Source organism: Lethenteron reissneri, chromosome 7 (assembly GCF_015708825.2).
Source record: "Lethenteron reissneri isolate LAM-NWPU_2019-01 chromosome 7, ASM1570882v1, whole genome shotgun sequence".
NCBI classification, from domain to species: domain Eukaryota; kingdom Metazoa; phylum Chordata; class Hyperoartia; order Petromyzontiformes; family Petromyzontidae; genus Lethenteron; species Lethenteron reissneri.
The window spans coordinates 7,047,355-7,068,413 of record NC_083785.1 but is presented as its reverse complement, the minus strand read 5'-3'; the positions used below and the strand labels follow the sequence as shown (position 1 = coordinate 7,068,413).

Sequence of the window (21,059 nt, the reverse complement as noted above, 5' to 3'; positions counted from 1 at the left end):
TGGTGACTTAGTTTTATATGAAATAGCCAGAGTTCCTGTAAACTACACTCCACGGCAGGGCAGATCGCTGCCGGAAACCGATAGGGAAATACTGTACGTGCTAACTTTCCTCCGAGTTGAAATATTTCCCCCGCGGTGATTATCGCCGCAATGCGTGAATCGTTTTAAGCGCCGATTCTCAGAATTCGCTGCTGCCACTGCTGCTGCCATCCACTTGGCCGCGCTTCCCAAACCGAATTTACAGGAAGGCCATGTTTGTACTCGCGTGGCCGGGACGGTGCCGTCCGTTCTGGTTTCGGTCAAACGTTTGGCGAGCACCACGTTTACCAAAAAGGTGACCAGAACTCGCACAGGAGATGCGTGCACAGCGTCGCTATGACGATAATTACAAGACCAATTCAAGAAAAGACAAACACCGGGAGACCTCAATGTTACTTCATTCATGAGGCCAGCCACAGTGAATGTTAGATGCAGGGAAAATGTTAAGAGGCAACATTAACTGTAATTTTCCCAGAGGGGAATTTATTTGAAACTTATCTGCAAGCTATGGCACGTCCTGCCAAAACCGGTCTTGCTTTTCTTAGTAATCAATGTGGAGTGTTCAACTTCCGACACGTGTTCCTCTTTCTGTCCCTCAGTGTAATTCCAAGCATGCCCACTATTCTTTGGGCACTTAAAGAGCTGTTGTTACACATTCCTTACCAGTATCCACCCTTCTGATCACTGATTGACAGCGGTCTGCTTTGAAACACGTTGGTATGTTGTGTGATTTTGGAGCAATCATTCATAATCATTGCCATCATCGGCAGCTATGCTCAATCTGATGCCCGGATGAAGGCCTCTCAAAGCCACCACCATCTCCTGTGATACAGCTGATCTAGCACACCCAGTACCTTGCTGCACACGAGCGGATTAAGGACTAAAATCCAACCAAACAATGTTAACTAGACCCAAAACAAACCCCACACATTGATCTGTTCAAGTACCCTTATCATCACCAGCCATGATCAAGCAACTGCTGGATGACAGCCATTACCCACCACCAAATCACCACGATCCTATGCCATAATCCTACACCTACATGTGGACGGATTACATCATTCCATCTCTTCCGTGGATGACCTCTCAGATGCGATCCATCCCTTTAAAAGACGCTACGAGGCACACGCAGACAGAGATGCAGGAGAGAATTCTCGCAGTCACACACTCGTGCAAGTTTTAAGTCTGTGAATTATCCACGAGTCAACACCCCTTGTTTTTAGAAAATGTTATAAAAACGCACGGTCACGCGGTAGCTTGATTAAACGATTCAATAAAAAGGCAAGTGCTCAACTTGCGTTATAAAGAAAAATGGGCTCGTATTTTATTTGTATATATCTCATCTTTTGATTCTGCTTGCACGATCAGCAGCATGTCATGGAGACAAAGTATCCGCTCGGATCTCTTGCAGAGCTATGCATCTCTCGGTGTCAAGAAAACGCTCCATGGAAGTGGATATTAAAGAGCTACCCCCGAGATATCTTTAAGAAAACTTCTGGTTTACACAGCAGTCGAAGTCCATATTCCCACTCCCTCGGCTTCAAATGACAGCGAAACAAATACTTTATTCTCGGGAGCTGTAATGTAGCCATCTTAAGCGCAGAACCAGATTTGACGCGATTACTTTTTTTCGCGCGAGCAGGCATCGGTGACCGAGCTCGAGCCCATCCACTCGCCACACTTGAGAACCAGATTCAATCATCGGCAAATTAAAACCCGGAACTGGAGCCACGGATCTCTGCGGTGGCAGCTCAGCACTCCGACCTTCCATCCACCCGGGCGCCTCTTGGGTTATTTTACTTTTTTTAAAAAGCGCACTTCCCATGAGCAGCATGCACAGCTTCGGGGAGGCGAGCCATCAGCTGCTCGCATTGAACAGTCCCCACATCACAGGCTCGGCACGGCGCTCGCAAAAAGCAGATTATCATCCACAGACGAGGAATTCAATTAACTTGGCTCTCGGCAGACTCACCACAATAGACGTTGCCACTCCCCCTCCTTTCCGCTCTGCACGAACAATAGGGCCACCGGCCAACGCTGCCATGCACCCTCGGCAAAACTGCGCCATCAGTTATTCATGTGCAAAGCACAAGCGCAGGCTTTCAGCTGCCAAGCACGCAGGGAAACATTTCACCGCTGAGCAGATATAAAAAAAAAATATCTGTAAACGCGCGGTTTAAATGGACCGCTCTACCTCTCAATGTCAGCTATAGTGACCCATCGTCCGACAGTGGGAGCAATTCGAACGCGACGGTTTGCGAAAAGCAACACCGCGGCGTGTGGACAATTGACCACCCGATACGCACTCCGCTGCAGTGGAGAATAACAATAACATCCAGTGTTTTTAATTGACTACTGGACGAAGACCTCCCTCATGATGTGTCAGATGTTGGGGCTATTTGACCATACCTCACCATGCTACTCAGTGCTGAATTCATAAAAAGTAAGCGGGCCCCAGGACCGGTTCAGGTTATATCACTTCGCCGCTGATAGTCCATGGCCGAGAATTAAACTCAGGTCAACAGATTCGTAGTTAGTGTGCTAACCATCTGGCACCACCTATCCACCACAATATACAACATCAATCCACTGAGGCCTCCTTATACAACACCATCATCAGCCATGATCTATCCACTGCTGAATGAAGGTCTCCGGAAATCGTCACCATTCCTCACTGTCATGCGTCCCTATGCACATCATCCACTGTTAAGCCGCCCGATACATCATCATAATCATCAGCCATGATGTATCCACTGCTGGATGAAGGCCTCTTCCAAGCCATCCCATTTGGTTGCACATCCCAAAGCACATCACCTGCTGATAAACCTCCCCATAACAACATCAAAACGCATCACTCGTCAAACTTCTCAATCTCATGCCAATGTTGGCACGGTCCACTGACGATGCGAGATTGCACAGATTTAAGCTGTCGCCAGTTCAAAAAAGACGGCGATGTTTCACTCGGGAATCAGTGCGGTGACTTTTAAGCTATTGCATATGCACCATGAATCCTGCGCGTGTATATATGTACCGAAGTAAATTACAGTGTGCCTGTACTGCGGCCAAATTTGGAGCGCGTCACATGTAATTGCTGAAATTACGGGACTGCCCCTTTGCTGAATGCCTTCCAAGGGTGAGCACCCATCTGATGAGTGTGGGCGAAGACTGTTGCAATGTAACGCCTGACACACACTGGCATGAGATCAGCGATTGAATACAGTGCTTGGGCAACTTAACAATACAACTTATGTGAATCTATAAAGCATGCAAATGTTACCGCATCTCAGGATTTCATACATAACCAGTGGACAAACTGATTTTTTCATATATACAGTCATAGGCAGATGAAAAAGAGGAAGAGCATAGCTATAGGGAAAACGAGGAAGTTCTTGAGCCTGGAACTCAACAGGGGCAGGGAGCTGAAGGCACAGATGGCAGTAGGAAAAGAGGTCCAGGCCATGGGTGCAGTACAAGAGAGTGAAGTGATTGCCTACGAGAGCCAAGGTTGGGGGGGGGGAACTTCGATAGAATGTTTCGGTGACTGGAGCAGAGTGCGTCAAGGGGAATGGAGATGCGGACAAGAGGTAGGACAGTACATGGAGTGAGATGAGAGAGAGGAGAGGCAGGCAGGCAGGGAGGATGTGGAAGACAGTGAAAAATGTACATGACCTCTCATCCGGGCTTCGTGTGGAAGATATGCAAAGGGTGTACATTACTGAACAATGTTGTAAACACCAGAAACCAAAACAGGACAAAAAATAAAACAAATCACAAGTTTCAAGAGGGAGGACAGGCAAATACATTTTAGGGCCGAGTAAATAGGCCCCATAAACATTACCCTGTCCCAATGACCCTAACCAACTGGCCAATCAGCCACGACTTTAACTCCCACTGACCATAACCTCCCCCAACTAACAAGCAAGCTACGACTAATACCTAGCCCTTCCCACTGACCATAAGCAAACCCCTAACACCACCTCCAATACTTTACTGCTAGGTTAGCATCTCAATCTGGATGTCCACAAATATTTTGGAAATAGCTTTCTGATTAAAGCACAATATCTGATGGGGTATTTTCATAATTATTATTAATGTCAAATATGTGTACATGAGGCCAAGTGAACTTGTGAGTGTGCTGTGCTTGAATTCAGTGGAACACTTGCATAATTTTGGAATGACAAGCAGCACTTCAGACTCGAAAATCGAAGAGGCAAGTGATCAATACCCACTACTCTGATGCGTGGACAGCACAATCATACCCATACTTCGCTAATCTAAAGCAAACACACACACGCACAAACCACTCTTCGGGTATTTAAATGATATTTTGCTCCAATTTGATCCCAATGTTGCTATCAGCATCACGTCATCAGACATAACTACCTACAAAATCCCTTGTATGTACTATATGTTGAACTTCTATCGCACCGTAAGGAGTCAACCGTGCTTCAAGTGACCTCTGTTCCACACAGGATGCAGCTACTTTCCCACCCGTGCTGCCACAGTAATGTCCGTCGCATGACATTTAAAGTTACATTTTAAATCTCAGAGCTGGAATTTAGCCAATTCACGTGAGAACACCATTTATAGGTGGTTTTTGTGCGTGTGCGTTCAGTCATTGGTGACCCGGGTGAGACCAGGAAACTCACTCTCACTACAATTGAGAACCCAGTTCAATCATAGGTGGCTGAAACGTAAGATTCAAAACCAGAATCTCAGCAGTTCCAGCTCAATGTTCTGACCTCCAAGCCATCAGGCCACCTCACAAACCCACTTAAGGTTTAAACAACATTCTACACAACAAAGCCATTTTCTCAATTTCCGTGCCACTACAAAGGCGAAACCCCCAGAACAGCAGCAGGAATTTGGTGGTGCCTTCAGGGCTCATAGTCACTCCTCATTTGACCCAGTTTCTTTTTTTGTACATGCAGCCCAAAGCGTCGTCGGTGTTATGTTGTGGATTGCCAAGCGGCTAATGTGAGCTATGCTTGTGACAACGGATGGGTTACCATTCAACTCAAAGATCATCATTGTGATCACGAGCCATGGCCTATCCACAGCTGGATGAGGGCCACGCCATGCCACCGCCAGCCTTCGCAGTACAGCAGTACTACGATCGCACAATTCTTCTCACTCCTGCAAATGAACTGATGTTCACATGGATGGTTGTCTTATCGGGTATGCGCTATACTTTGGCTGCCATTCCGTCGTCAGTCTAAAATCACCCATCGGCTATCACCACTAACCGCGACAGCCCCACTTACTTTTCCTTAACAGTCCGAATGATCTCCATAGCTTGCGTTTGTTTCGCTAATCATGTGTTCCTCTTTGTATTCTCTCACTGTAATACCAAGTGACCCAGTGAGATGGATGCAGAGTGCGTGGTGTATTTGTAAACAGACACTAAACGAGTCACCAACTTCATAAATCAGGCTACCTTGTAAAACACATTCCTGCGGAGGGAGCTGGTAGTAACGTTGGGTTGCTCGGTCAATGGCCTGCAGGGTCAACGGCAGCGTGGTGTATTCCGCAAATATGCCCGACTGAGGGCGGGCACAAGCCGCCGTGAGTAGGTTAAACGTTGAGTTTTATAAGGGCACCACGGGGTGACCAGCCCCTCCCCACCCAGCCCCTCCCTGCACGACGGACACAATAATCCCCTGTGGGCTGATGTAACCAGGAGGTTCCTACCAGTATAACGACAGCATAGCTTCCACTTCTGGCCAGTCAACATCAGTGGAACATCTTCGGCACCCGCCCTTCACGACCGGCACTAACCAACGTGTTCAAGTGTGATAAAAAAAAAAGCACCGTGAACGACACGGTGTAGGAGAGGCCTTCATCAAGCAGTGGACTAACAAAGGCATGTAAGCTATCATCAGCATAACGAACTACTGCAATTGAGTAAAAACAAAATCGGAATGGTTTTTCAAAAGCCTTGTAAAAGATAAGAGGGGCACAATGTGAAGAGCACGTAAATTTTTACCGTGAAAACTACATTCAACTATTTAACTCTTGATTTGAATTTGAAGCTTTCGTGACTGCAGGAATCCACTATTTAGTTATTTCAACCAAACAAAGTTAAACAAATAGATAAATGTAACTATTTCACTATTTGTATTTTACCAGGCAAGTCCCACTGAGCTATATAGATATTTTTCAGAAGCGACCTGTCCACAAATGATAGCCCAGTTGAAGCGGCTTATAATGTGAACATGTACAGCAGCCAAATCCTGTTCTCGAAGCAACATGTTTTCTAAATGTGGAGGGGGGAAACTGGAGTTTGCACGTTCTCCTGGAGAAAAAATCCACGCGATCACGGGGGAGAACGTGCAACCTCCACATATACAACAGGCGTCAGAGGACAGGATATAACCCACGACCTCCTGTATACCAGCCGAGGTAGTTAACAACAGCATCACTGATAATTGTTTTTTTACCCTTTTATCTGGCAATAAAATCTGACACCTTTTTTACAAGGAGTCATGTTTGCATTGACCACAATACCTGCGGTCGGAATGCAAATAAAAAACACAACTCTGATAATGTATGCACTGTCCTTGAAATTGATTGGTCCACACCCGAGACAGCTTTTCTTAGAGCTTAGTCCAGGGGTCGGCAACCTACGGCTCCGGAGCCGCATGCGGCTCTTTACGGGCTGCTTCTTGACGATATGTACGGATGTACATAGATGCATTGCGGCTCTTGAAATACTGAATTTTGTACCGAATTGGAAAGAAATGGCTCTTCTTGTCATTTTGGTTGCCGACCCCTGGCCTAGTCTCACATGGTGTTGGACCAGATGACGCCTAAAAGACGCACAACTCAAAGACAATGCACCATCAGAGTATGAAGAGCTCGGGGTAAGCATTTACACCATTGAAACCTCCTTTGCCAGTAGCAAAATATAATAATTGTTTTTTACCCTTTTATCTGGCAACAAAACTGGAGTTGTGTTTTTTGTTTGCATTATGGCTGCAGGTATTGTGGTCAATGCAAACATGACTCCTTGTAAAAAAGGTGTCAGTTTTGTTGCCAGATAAAAGGGTAAAAAAACAATTACCATGATAATTGGTCTTCTTGGTTCTTTCAGTAAAGTCACGTAGAAGGGAAGTAATAAAGTAATACAAATAAAACATAATAAAAAATAATTCTCACGACGTTTCGGCCACAACGCAAGCAGCGGTCCTCACCTTCTACGTGACTTTACCGAAAGAACCAAGAAGATGAATCCCTGCAGTCACGAAAGCTTTAAATTGAAAAATGATAATTGGTTTTTTACCCTTCTATCTGGCAAAAAAACAATTATCATATTTTACTGGCAAATGAGGTTCCAATGGTGTAAACAATTATCATATTTTGCTACTGGCAAAGGAGGTTCCAATGGTGTAACAGCATCACTGTAGCCCTCGACGCCTATAAACAAATCACCTGGCCTTGGGAATGCGCCCGATCTGGTCGGACCTAGAAAGCCAAGCAGGTCCGAGCTTGGACACTGCCTGGATGTGCGGCCCACCATCCACAAACAGCTTGTGTTTATATCCAGCTGCATAATACTACACACGGCAATGCTGCCCCCCGTTATCGATCCGCACTGACCAGCCGGGGTGAAGTATGGCCAAACGGCCTCCGCAATCAGCAAGGCGTAAGAAGGCCCTCATCCAGCAGTGGATAGACAAAAGGGTGGAAATTCCACATTCCCGTGGCAGGGACCAGCTTTGACAACCATTGACGAGTTCGCACAAAGTGGTACCGATTTTATTACCATGTAGAGATTGCAATGATGGCTTTCCTATGTCAACCCTTAGACCCTACGATAATTGAAAGCACGCGCATTGCTTATACAACGGTCTACGTAACGAACAGGATTGATAGCACGAGTATTACAATCATAACGATGGCCCCGATTGCAGAGGAGTGAAATAACATTCAGAACAACACGATACGTAGCAAGGCGTTTAAATGTCGTATTTGCCATCATTAGTTACTGTAGAGACAGACACAATGCCACAACAACACGCGCGTTATGCACAAAGCGACACCGTTATTCCACAGATTCAGCACTTTCCTATCAACAGCATTCACATCGACAACAATACCAGCAATTCGTACGTTTCCTCGGACGATTTTAAATGTAAGCGACAACATCTGAGGGACATCTCATTCAAAACAAATCTCGATTCGCGCTTCTCTCACCTGCTCGCTCAACTTCAACATAACCATGTTCGCTCCTCGCGACGTTTAAAAATGAAACTGACGACGCTATTTATGACGATTAAAACCGCGTGACTAATTCTGTTTGCCAATCGCGACGCTGGTAATTGTTATTATTTACAATTTGTTATCGATTGTCGCGCTTAAGGAGCAGAGAATGCGATCAGCCGCTCTCCGGCGCCATGATGAACGCCGATATAAACGCGCCCCTCTCATTGGTCGGTGGCTCCCCCCCCAACAACAGCCGCTCTGATTGGACGAGACGTCCCCCCCCCCCTTCTCTGGCGACTGGGTGAAACCATTCTTGATTTAATATGGGGGGGGGAGGTACGCTTAGGTTTTTACAGGAAGGAACAATATGTTCTTGGTTCTTTCGGTAAAGTCACGTAGAAGAGAAATAATAAATTAATAAAATAAAACATAATAAAATACAATTCTCACGACGTTTCGGCCACAAAGCAAGCAGCCGTCCTCAGGTGAAGAACAGGTCTGTCGGCAAAACAATTAATGAACAATATGTCCCACACTGCCCACCAGGGATTATTTGTCTGTCTGTCTGTCGTGCATAAATAAATATATAATATATACAGCTCTCTGATTGGTGGAGACCTACTGCCAGGTACGGAGAGGGGAGGTGCCTAAGGGAGGAGGGTCAGGGGAGGGGCCTAAGGAAGGGGGAGTCAGGAGAGGGGCCTGAGGGGGGGGTCAGAGGAGGGGCCTAAGGGGGGGGGTAAGGGGAGGGGCCTAAGGGAGGGGGGGGGCTGCGGGAGGGGGGGGTCAGGGAGAGGGGCCTGAGGGGGGGGGGTTAAGGGGAGGGGCCTAAGCAAGGGGGAGGGGCCGACAGTTAAGAGGGCTGGCTGCCTGGCTACCTAAAGTCAAGTTATCTTGTACACAGGTAGGAACAACAGGTTCCACACTGCCCACCAGGGATTATTTGTCTGTCGTGCATATTTGTCTGTCGTGCACGAATGCGCTGTCCAACCAAGTTCCTACCTGCCCACTCCGAAGGAACGTGTTTGGTAAAGTCACGTAGGTAAAAAATAATAAAATAAAATAATAATAAATGAAAATAAATCAATTAAATCACGACGTTTCGGAGGCAACACAAGTCTCCGTCTTCAGGTGGGACCGTCACAGCTAAACTTACTGTATCAAGGTAGGTTCCAGTTAACGAGTCACTGAAATTAATCTTGATAACTGACGTTTGTGTTGCGCCCAAAACGTCGTAATTTATTTTATTTTATACCTACGTGACCAAAGAGTATCACTTAAATTACTTGATGCTCTGGTAAAGAAGACAGGTTTGCCAGAAGATATTCCAAAACTAGCCGACCGTTGTCTAAATAACACTTATTTCGTGTGGAGAGGTGACTTCTTTAAACAAATGGAGCAGCAATGGGCTCTCCTTTGTCTCCTGCTATAGCAAATCTGTAATATGGAAAACTTTTAAACAAGAGCACTTGCCTCGAGTACATTAATACCATCTTTTTGGTTTAGATATGTCGATGATACTTTGGTTGTCTGGCCACATGGTAAAGATACACTTAATTATTTTTTTAATTATCTCAATGTGCAAAACCCGGCCATTCAGTTCACCATGGAAATGGAGATGAACAACACACTCCCATTCCTGGATATTTTGCTCGGACGCGGTCATAATGGCAAAATAACACACAGCGTTTACAGAAAGGGAACGCACACAGATGCCTATCTCAATGCAGATTCGCATCATCCCCCAGCACAGAAATCGCGCATACATCGGGAAAGACAGTGTCAGATGGTGAAAGTTTAAGTAAAGAGATTAAACAAGTTAAAGAAGCACTAAGACTGAATGGCTACAATAATGCTCAAATTAACAGAGCATTGAATGCCAAATCAAGATCGAACAACAATACTGCTGAAAGTGATCAGATCAAAACAATTAAAATACCATATATCTCGGGAGTTACTGACAAATTAGCCCGTGTTTTGCAAAAGCAAAACATTAAAGTGAGATTTGGTCAGGTACACAAAATAAAAAAACGAGTGTCTTGTACTAAAGATTAATTGCCGAAGTAATCAACAGAAGGTGTATATCGGATCAATTGTTTATGCGGTAAGTGTTTTCCCTTTGCACATTAATTTCTGTTTTAAATAAACCTTATTTCAAAAATATGAAGTTTTGGATAACTACAAGACATCGGGAACACCCTGTGTACAGTACAGTAATCTATAAAACCAAGGTTTCCGTAGCCGATTCAGTGATCCGAATTTGCCACTGGGTTAGCCTACGGAGTGGTTAGGGGCCGTCCATAAATGACGTCACGCACCTAGGGGCGGGGGGGGGGTCAGACATTTGTGACGATGTGTGACGAGGGGGGGTGTGAGAAATGTGACGTCACATCAAAATGCGCAACTTTAAATAAATATAGACAACACGTTTTATTTCATTAAATATACTTTTTAATGTTTTCTCCTACATCAGTGCAACGCCACATTAACTACGCACTACAATGACAATAGTTTAAAGCAATTTGAAGCATGTTTTATTTTTGGGGGGGGTCAGAGCTTTGTGACGTCATTTGAGGGGGGGTCTGACTTTTTGTGACGCCGTGTGACGAGAGGGGGGGGGGGGTCAAAAATCGTCCAAAATCGCGTGACGTCATTTATGGACGGCCCCTTAGTACCAAACTTATCCTGCACCTTCCATCACCCGACAAAATTGCCACGTTTACAAATATACATGGCCAATGCATTGCTCAAACTCTGACCAGTAAAGCTTTATTTTAATTACACCTAGGCTCTTACGACCAATATATTTATTTTGGGTTAGATCGTGGACAAATCTGTTGTCGTAAATCCTCCGCCACCCGACAGCCAAAACAAATGTCGCCCGGTCCAAACGTGATGTTATTAACGTGCCAAACGTGGTGTTGTTATTCCACCGGGGTGGTGGAGCAGTGGTCCCTCGTTGCAAGGCGCGTGGGCCACTGGCGACCACCGACAATACACAAATGGTGAAAACACCCCCCCCCCCATCATCCATAAGAGGTTTTTTTGGGTTGGATCGCGTAAATGTGTCGTTAAAACCCGCCACCACCCGACACAGCCAACTAGTAAGGGTTGTCGCGTAAACAGAACGTGACCAATTCGTCACTAGCACAGCACTAACCGGTGTTGGAGAGCCAAGCCACATTTACAGTCTGAGTACGACGTTTCGCCAGTAAGAACCTGTCTCGTTCCATAGAAGCGTAGATGTGATGACCACGCTTCTGTGCTCTTGTGCAAAGTGTGGGGTGGGCGGGGGGTTAATGAGTCAAGGTGAATGCGCATTATGAGAGCCCTTTGTTCTTCTCGTTCCTGTCCATTGTGTATTAAAATATCATCGTGCTGCTGTCAAACCCAAAAATGGCTTCAAATGTGTGTCGGCCCTCACACTGATGATGTCTTATCGGTGAAAGTGACCCCCCCCCCCCGAAAACCCACTCCGAAAACTGGTGAAGAAAACTACTGTAATGTAATTTCACAACATTTAAATGGACACGGCGTTTAGCTGGAGAGTACATCCAGCAAGTCACGACACTTTATCATAACACTGGTCAATAAAAAAAAACACAAATCGTGTTCTAGATTTGAAGCTTTCGTGACTGCAAGGATTCATACACTCTTAGTTTTTTCGGTAAAGTCACGTAGGTAAAAAATGAAATAAAAATTGTATTTACATTAATTTTAATTTCATTGTTTACCTACGTGACTTTACCGATAAAACCAAGAGTACAAATCATGTTAACTTGTTGCATCATTGACGGTGCTGCGTGCATGCTGGTCGCTTGACGTTTTGAGTCTTTGGTTAGAAACTGGTTACAACAAAAATCCACTGCCTTTGACCGTCTCACCGCGCCACTGGGCATCTCACACCACCCGCTGGCCAATCCCCGTATCTGCCTATAGAAGATGAAATCCGCAAGTTCTGAATTTCCATTGCTTATTCGTGACCTTCATTCCCAACGAAATTGCGTGCGTGCGAACTTAACCAAAACAGCGTTGCCCGAAGAGATGATCGGGGAGGAGTTGAGACCAACGGTGAAGTGTCAGGCAAAGGAAGTTCGCTCCCGGGAAGTCATCCACCCAGAGATGGGAGCGATGACATCGGCTCGTGTGCAGGTAAGCGAAGATAGGAATTGTTGGTTCGCAAGACTGCGACACTTGGCTAACCTTTGCGAAGACCTCCAGCCACGAGAGTGGATTGGCAAAAGGTCAAAGCAGCGATATTTGGTGGTGCAGGGCCTACCCCAGCACCTAAACTATTTTTAATTTATTTTACCTGCTAAGGTACCCACTGAACCACGTAGCTCTCTTTCAGAAGTGACCTGGCCGGAAATGATAGCTCATTGAGGTGGACTATCACATGGAAATCTATAGCGACCAAATATTCTAAACGCACAATTACAAATGTGGACCCCCCCCCCTAGTGCCAGCCCTGATCTGTTTCATCAGCTTTCATTCTTGCACACATTCATGCCTTTTATGAAACTCAAGAAACGTTGGAATCATCTACGTTCCCTCTTATTGAGATATTTCTGTAATATCCATTGGTTTTCATCCCTGGTCTTCCTTGTAAAGAGAACGTTGTCTCTCACGTGGTTATAAAGGCACACATTTTCTCTCTCTCACATTATGGGATTATTATTTATTGTGATTTGCAGCCATCGCTTTGATAATCAAGACACAGCCGTATCTCTCATACAAAGCACGTATTTTCGACTCTTGCACGCAGCCATCAACCCCCCCCAAAGAAAGCACCACCCTCAAAGAAATAGCCACCTCCATCAAACCCTCACCCCCAGATGGCCGGCCATTTCAGAGTGACATTTCTCAGTCTCACTAAAACACTATCAACATTTTAAAACACAACTGCCTCCATTCTCAAGCACAACCGCCATCACGCCCCCCCTGCCGACACACAACCACCATCCCCTTGAAACGCGTTACACTCGGACACAGCAAACGCACAGCCACCGCTTCTCCTCCCATCAGACGCACTCAGGAGGGGGGCGATGCTGCTGCACCAGCCGCGAACAGGAATCGGACCCACGCTCCCTTGGGCCGCCGCCGCCGCTGCCACCGCCGCCCCCCTCCATGTGCGCGATGCGAGAGCCGAACTGCAGGGCGCGCTTGGGCCGAGCGGAGGCTTCGGCCAGGCCGAGGTGCACGAGCGCCGCCTGGCGCAGCAGCAGCTTGTCGCCCGTGCCGCGCGCCGCGCCGGGATCGGCCTTCACGTGTGCCGGCAACGCCGAGAGCTGGGACACCACGGCCTCGTCCAGGTACGGGAACCTGGCGGCACAGCCACAACGCGCGCGCGCACACCGTCGCACCACCCGACAGACCCGACAGTCAGCGCCGCGCTCCGCAACGCACGGCCTGTGATCGTGTTGTACGTGCGTACAGTATGTATGTTGGATTTCTTTCGCACAGTACGTACCCAACCGTGCTAATCGGAGTTGCGAGAAGTGTTGAAAGATTTATATAAATAAAGCTAAGCGGAATCGAACCTGTTCAGCAATTGGATGGATGGGGGAGACTGTTAGGGCTAGGTAATGAAGCCAGAAGGTAACACCGGACGTGCACTACCGCCACCCCCAACAGTCGACAACACGGCCCGTGGCCATGTCTGAATTCAGAAGCTTAAGCAGAGTTTGAACCTGGATTTAATTTGGATGAGAGATCGTTTGAGAATGCCAGGTGCTGTAGAGATGCACCTTCATGATAGCCTGCTGCTGTACGAATTGTGTGACATCCAAATTAACTCATTTTTATTATTATCAAACATGAAATTGGCCACGAGATGTCAGGACAGAAATGGGTTCAGTCCTCAAAATATCTGATGGATTGGATCTATCTATCTATCGATTGAATCTCTATGTGCGGAGCATTGTATGTAATTCCCGAGCATGTGTCGGTTTTTTTTTCACGAGTTCTCCAGTTTCCTCCCATACGAAGCAAAACTAAATCTGCCAAACATCTCACTGCTGACCCAGGGAAACTTTCTTGGATAAGCAGGTAACAAAGACTAATGTAGAAGCGGCAGCCAAAGCAGGGTTTGGGGTAGGCCTTCATCCAGCAGTGGAAAGATCACGGCTGACGATGACGAATGCCGGCGGTGCCACTACTCACCGGACCTCCTTGCCGTGATCGGCCGTGACGCGGTCGTCTCGCCCGAGGTTCCGACGTCCGATGCGGCCCAACTCGGCGCGCAGCTCGGCGGCCAGGGCGCCCCAGCCTCCCTGCCGGAAGCGTGCTGCGTGCCGCGAGTATCCAGCGAGTTGCTCGTCCGCGCCGAGACCGCTCAGCAAAACCTGACCGGGGGCGGGGGGGGTTGAGGACGAAGAAAGAAGCACCAAAAAGTGAGGCTCGTGGATTGGAACACATCACGTTAAACTATTTAAACTATTTTTATTTTACCAGGTAAGGCCCACACTGAGCTATGTAGCTATTTTTCACAAGCGACCTGGCTATCACAAATGATAGCTCAACGAAGTGGCTTATCGCGTGGAAATGTATAGCAGCCAAATACTTTAAAACGCACGTTTATTCTAAATGTGGAGGGAAAAACCGGAAGACACGGAGATAAATCCACACGCCACGGGGACAACAAGCAAACTCCAAATATACAAGTGTCGGGGTCGGGATTGAACCCACGACCTCCTGTATACCAGGTGAGGGAGATAACATCTCGCTACCGTGGTGCCCCATCTGTGCCAATCGATGGTACAGAGATGGGGCACAACGCAAGCCCGGCATGGTGGTGGTAGTGCATGCCTGCGATCCGGTGCTTTGGAGGAAAGGGTTGGTGAACCGCCAACCAGCCCAATCCCTTTACTGGCTCCCAATCCAATTTCAAAAGAACCTCACTATTTTCTTCCGACATTATTTGTGGGATCGGAGGCTCTGGTAGCCATTGGGCGAATGACTAGCTTGTTGGTGGGTGGGGGGGGGCGAGTGGTTAATAAAACTTGCCAATTGTTTCAACTGCCACTCCGGGAGATTGAACCAAACCGGCAACATGCGGATCACCAGTACAGTGTGTCAAACATCACACCACGGCAGCGTCAACAACCAAGGTAGCACAATCTACTGCAAGAACGTTTAAACGCGAAACGAGATTATTTTTACTCAACAACTGGACTTCAATTTCGATTTAAAGCTTTCGTGACTGCAGGGATTCATCTTCCTGGTTCTTTCGGTAAAGTCACGTAGAAGGGAAATAATATAATAATATAAATCCAACATAATAAAATACAATTCTCACGACGTTTCGGCCACAACGCAGCGTCTGAATGAGACATTCAGACGCTGTCTTTCTGACAGACCTGTTCTTCACCTTAAGACGGCTGCTTGCGTTGTGGCCGAAACGTCGTGAGAATTGTATTTTATTATGTTTATTTTTATTAATTTATTATTTCCCTTCTACGTGACTTTACCGAAAGCACCAAGAAGACAACTGGACTTCACCTTGGCTCGACTCACAAACAGCTCCGGTCCAGCGGGCACCGTGATGGCGGCGGTGGTGGCGGTGGTGGACCCTGGCGGCGGTGACCCTGGCTCACTCGCAGGGGCTCCCCCCCGGTCCCCCTCGTCAAGGAGGAGTTCTCCGCGGCCGCGTGCGGCGAACCACAGGGCGCATCCCAGCGCGTCGTCCAGCACGGAGCGCGCCGGGTGGACGAGGTGGGCGATGCGACGTGCGCGGGCAGACGCCAGCTCGTCCCCGCGCACGTCCACCCCGAGCAGGCGCCAGCGGCGGTGGGGGAACAGCGTCCGCAGCTCCTCCAGCCCCGCTCGTGCACTTAGCCTGGCACGGGCACCCCCGACGGAGGGTGAGAACGAGTGACGCTTTGTTGTTGCTCAATCGCCGAGCAGGTGAAAACGCACCACCTCTACTTGCGACTTAATATTTTTTAGTATTTTCGCGAAAATGTAAGTTGTATATTTCACTCTATGCTAGCGTAGTGCCTCACGTACCACGCTGTGTACCCGGCCAACTGAGTTCGAATGTTGGCACCAGCTAACATCAGCAGTGAGTGACATCGAGCAAATCCCATTGAGCTAAGTAGTTCTGTTTCAAGGGCGACTTGGTTGGCAGACAACATAAAAGTATTCCACAATTACAGATTTAGTCTCACTTGGTTTTAAATAAAAGATATTGATCGACTGATTGAGCATTCTCACCTGTCGGGAACATCAAACGGTCCTCCGTCGCGTCCTCCAATCTCCATCTTCTCTTCACCAGCCCCACTCTCCGCCGGCGGTGCTGCACTCTCGTCCCCATTGCTGCGCTCATCCTTCGCCACCTGAGCAGCTGGCGCCCCCCTCTTTGGAGGGTCGCCTTTCCGTGCCCCCACCGGCTTCCGCGAGTTCTTCCCGTGGTCTCGATGGCGCCTGGCGATACCGGAAGCCACCGCACTGCCCAGCGGCCGTCGCCGGCACTCGAAGGCGACATTCAAGAGGTCGATGGGCTCATGGGCCGGGACGTGGCGGTGAGCCAGCGCCGCTAGCACCATGCAGTCGAGCCCGCCCGAGAAAAGCACGGCCACCGAAGCCTCACCGGCAATGCTACCACCATGACCACCATGACCGCTGGTGCTACCACCGGCGTTACCTGCGCCCCCGCCATCGTCAGTGCTGCCATCGCCAACACCAACGCCGCCTCCTCCTGCTCCGCTGGTGCCGCTACCACCGCCACAATTCTCCGGGATGCATCGCACACGCACGGCCTCATCCAGAGCCTCCACCAACTGCCGAGCGGCCACCATGCGCTCCGAGATCACGTCGGGGCCTAGCGGGCCGGGACCATGAGGATGGGGGCCCTGAGGGTGGGGGTCCTGGGGGTGGGGGCTCTGGGGGTGGGGGGCCTGAGGGTGAGGGCTCGGAGACTGCGGCACGCTCATGTTCATGGGTGGCACAAATGAGCGAAGTCCCGGGTAAGCTTTGCTCGGCGTCACACAGAAGAACGGCGGCAACTCCTCCGCTCGTCCATCCTCTTCAGTCGGAGTCTCTCCTCCTCTAGACCCTCCCAATGGACGGGGGGTCGTGTCTAGAGGGGATCCCGAGTGGCAGTGGCAGGAGTCGTCCTGGCTGTCGGGTGTCATTCTGGCAGCTCGATCCACGCCAGATGGTGGCGCCAACTCCGGTGGGCTCCAGCGCCAGGGAAACCACTCAACCTGGAGGCAACTGCCACCGCTACCACCACTCCCCAGATGCACCTTGTAGACTCCATCGGCTGGAACTTCTGACCACCGTGCACCGGCAGGCGCCTGCTGTGATGCCACCGAGCTGATGGCAAACCAGCGAGGATCCACCGTGCCACCACCGCCACCACCACAAGCACCACCGCCGTCACCAGCATCACCAGCCTCCGGGAACAGCCACAAGAGGCTGCGGCGACCGAAGCAGTCTCTGCCGAACCAGAGGCATCGGCTGGCGCGCTGGTAGTAGAGCAGCGCCCAGGGGCCCCGCACGAGACTCAGCGTGGAGAGGATGGCACTGTCGGCACCATCGCCACCGCTGTCGTCACCGTCACCAGCCAGCGCTCGCAGCACCACGCTCGTGTCGCTCTCTCCGGGGGGCACCTCAAGCCCCCCAAACACCTCGCCGTTCCACAGCAGCACGTTTCCCCGAGCGTCCACCGCCGGCTGGGGCTCGGGCGAGTCGCCCCGCAGGTGCAGTACTTGTGCCAGAAACCGCAGCTCGAAGCTGGCGCTCGTCCCGGCACCGGCACCGTCAGGCATCGTCACCACCGTCAGCTGCCCGCCAAGGTCGGGCCCCCGCCCCTCCAAAAGGTCCTGGGTCAATCGGTCGGGCAGGGGATCGGGTCGAGGGATCGCGGGGTCGTGCGGTACTACCGCGCAGAAGATCCCGCACATGGCTGGCGCCTGGGTCTGCGCCTCCGCCCCCGCACAGACGTCAGTGGAAGGAGCGCCGCTTGTGAGAATCTTCGGCGGTGCTGCTCGCCAACGCTGCCTCCTGCTTCTTCTCCTGCTGCTTGAGGTCGTCGAGCGTTTCTGGGTGGACAGAGTTGTTGACGCAGGGATTGGGTTTAGACGGCGACCAGAGGCCAGGGGATACAGCGCATAGGATATCTACACCGTCTCACAACAGACCGAGCTGAACGTGGAAGCGCACGCACGCCTGCGATCAGATGCTTTGCAGGAAAAGGTCAGTGGATTATACGGAGATTTCACGGAACTTCTAAACTCACTGCAAGGTCACTGGTGTGTTAATTCAATGCACGAACCATTACGCCAGGATACTGGGTTAGCGTTATGGGTGGATGTAAGGTCAGGCATTACAGCTACGATTATAAGTCAGGAGTATGGTTAGGGTTTTGGTGTAAGATTAGGGGTCGGCGAAAGGTAAACCGGGCTACGGCGAACCCTGCCACTCACTTCTGCACTTGCTCAGCATCTGGGGTTTCTCCGCCAGGAAGTAGACGTCGCTGTTTGGCTGCTGCATGTAGACACGCTGTGAAGACAACAACAGGCCAGGGCATGGGTGCCTCGCGGCCCTGCCCCTCACGTGCCTCGCACCAATCCTCTGCTTGTCTCTTACGTGTCTCTTGATGATACGGTCCTTCTAAACACATTCCTGCGGAGGGAGCTGGTAGGAACGTTGGGTTGCTCGGTCAATGGCCAGGGTCAACGGCGGCGTGGTGTATTCCGCAAGTATACCCGACTGTGAGGGTGGGCACAAGCCGGCGTGAGTAGGTTAAACGTTGAGTTTTATAAGGGCACCACGGGGTGACCAGCCCCTAACCCAACCAACCCCTCCCCACCCTCCCCTCCCCACCCAGCTCCTCCCCACCCAGCCCCTCCCTCCCCACGCAGCCCCTCCCTGCACGACGGACGGACACAATAATCCCCTGTGGGCTGGTGTAACCAGGAGGTTCCTACCAGTATAAACTATCCCTTGCATGCCCATGAACTATCTTCCTGCATGCCCACTGGCTGCCACCTGCATTTCCAATCAACTTTTCCAAGCCTGTCTCTTAATTATCCCACGCCTCAGGGTGACAGCCACGTATGTCTGTGAAACATCGTGCGAGTTACAAATGGACATAATTATTATTTCCTTACCTGCCCCTTTGCCTGCCCAATAAGAGCTTCATATTCTTGGTTCTTTCGGTAAAGTCACGTAGAAGAGAAACAATAAAACATAATAAAATACAATTCTCACGACGTTTCGACCACAACGCAAGCAGCCGAAACGTCGTGAGAATTGTATTTTATTATGTTTTATTTTATTATTTCCCTTCTACGTGACTTTACCTAAAGAACCAAAAAGATGAATCCCTGCAGTCACGAAAGCTTTAAATCGAAGAAGAGCTTCATAGCTCATCGGATTCCTCCACTCTAAATACAGATTTTGATTCAATAACTATCGCATGCCCTTTGCCAGTCCACCCTGTGTATTGGGGCCAATACCCAGGTCACCCCAATGCCACATTCACCACCGTCACCCCTAAGGCCACATTCAGCATCACCCACAGCCAATGTGTGGCAGCCACGATGCTGATGATGATGATGATGGGCCCGAGTGTGGTTCACTCACCCTGCCAGCGGCCAGCCCGGCAAGCTCCTCGCAAAGTACCGTCTGTTCCCGCACCTGCGAAACACGTGTCACGGTTAGAGTCCAGGACCGGGTCCAGTATCGCCTGGCAGAAGACACACAGTCTCATAGACGGTTAGAGCGGTTTGATAGGTATAAGTCAAAATCAGAATATTTATTTATACTGGAATAATTCGGTGAGCTATGAAGCTATTTTTTTCACAGATGTCCAGTAGGGGCAGGTCAGAACGTGGCAAGATTCTGAATTTGTTGTCAGGCTACAAGCTTAACCCTACTGATGAACCGCTAAACGTCGAAATCGGTCCAGAGTTTTCGCGTGTGAAATCAAGGATTGCTCGCAAATTTTACGCGAAGAGACAAATATGGGGAAATGCGACGTGGTCTGGCTTAGTTATCGCTGTACATGAGTGAACAGCGGTGAATGAACGATGTAGAATTGTAGATGGCACCAATATAAATGAACACGTTGAGAGTGAATCTAGTGCAAGGGTGAACTGTGAGTCGGTGAGAACCAGCTTGAATTGGTTAAAGTGTAACCCCGTGCGAATAAGCGAATAAGTGAAGGACAGTGACGCGGGATGAATGAGTGGACCGCGGTGAATTAATCGTGACGACTCAAACCGCGGCAAAGGGAACGCTGTCGAATGAGCTGCTTGGCGGATGAGCGGACCGCAGCGAATAAGTGAAGGACAGTGATGCGGGATGAATGAGTGGACCGCGGTGAATTAATCGTGACCACTCAAACCGCGGCAAAGGGAACGCTGTCGAATGAGCTGCTTGGCGGATGAGCGGACCGCAGCGAATAAGTGAAGGACAGTGATGCGGGATGAATGAGTGGACCGCGGTGAATTAATCGTGACGACTCAAACCGCGGCAAAGGGAACGCTGTCGAATGAGCTGCTTGGCGGATGAGCGGACCGCAGCGAATAAGTGAAGGACAGTGACGCGGGATGAATGAGTGGACCGCGGCAAAGGAACCACGGTGGAACGAGTCACGGCTCAGCCACCTTCTTGCTCAGCTCCTTCAGGTCTGACGCCATCGCGGGTGCCCTCCCAACCACCCCGACCAAGAGGAGCGACGAGACCCGTGGGGTCCCGTGGGGTCCCGCACCTCCCACAGGATGAGTTGGGCTCAGGGACAAGGTGGGGAGGGGGGGGAGAAGACACGTGCGCCACGGGCGTTACCACGTGTACTTGACAAATGA

At 49.5% G+C, this 21,059-nt stretch overlaps 2 protein-coding genes across 4 annotated transcripts in view; both read right to left on the bottom strand.

Annotated features, from left to right (window-relative positions):
- Positions 1-8,472, bottom strand: part of LOC133356743 (serine/threonine-protein phosphatase 6 regulatory ankyrin repeat subunit A-like) — a 55,800-nt gene extending 47,328 nt beyond the window's left edge. For 2 of the 3 annotated variants that reach the window (XM_061574401.1, XM_061574410.1), the window contains exon 1: positions 8,236-8,472. In XM_061574401.1, the coding sequence (XP_061430385.1) occupies positions 8,236-8,262 (27 nt within the window). In that variant the 5' untranslated portion in view covers positions 8,263-8,472. The remainder of the gene's footprint in view (positions 1-8,235) is intronic. The other variant, XM_061574418.1, reaches the window with a different exon arrangement.
- A 3,490-nt stretch (positions 8,473-11,962) lies between these two features.
- On the bottom strand, positions 11,963-18,750 carry ASNSD1 (asparagine synthetase domain containing 1). Its single transcript, XM_061574470.1, has 5 exons — positions 18,675-18,750; positions 16,459-18,290; positions 15,745-16,081; positions 14,407-14,588; positions 11,963-13,566 (listed from the first exon to the last, which is right to left on the bottom strand). Exons 2-5 carry the CDS (start codon positions 18,150-18,152, stop codon positions 13,266-13,268), a joined length of 2,514 nt encoding a protein of 837 aa, XP_061430454.1. The 5' UTR covers positions 18,153-18,290; positions 18,675-18,750; the 3' UTR covers positions 11,963-13,265.
- Positions 18,751-21,059: the final 2,309 nt, after the last annotated feature.

What these genes read in the sequence shown, in the direction of transcription:
- ASNSD1 (XM_061574470.1), bottom strand. Translation starts at nt 18,152, where the DNA reads ATGTGCGGGATCTTCTGCGCGGTAGTACCGCACGACCCCGCGATCCCT. An exon ending in CCGTTTGATGTTCCCGACAG is followed by an intron (nt 16,082 to 16,458) that starts GTGAGAATGCTC and finishes TGCCCGTGCCAG; the next exon opens with GCTAAGTGCACGAGCGGGGC. An exon ending in GATCACGGCAAGGAGGTCCG is followed by an intron (nt 13,567 to 14,406) that starts GTGAGTAGTGGC and finishes CTGTGCCGCCAG; the next exon opens with GTTCCCGTACCTGGACGAGG.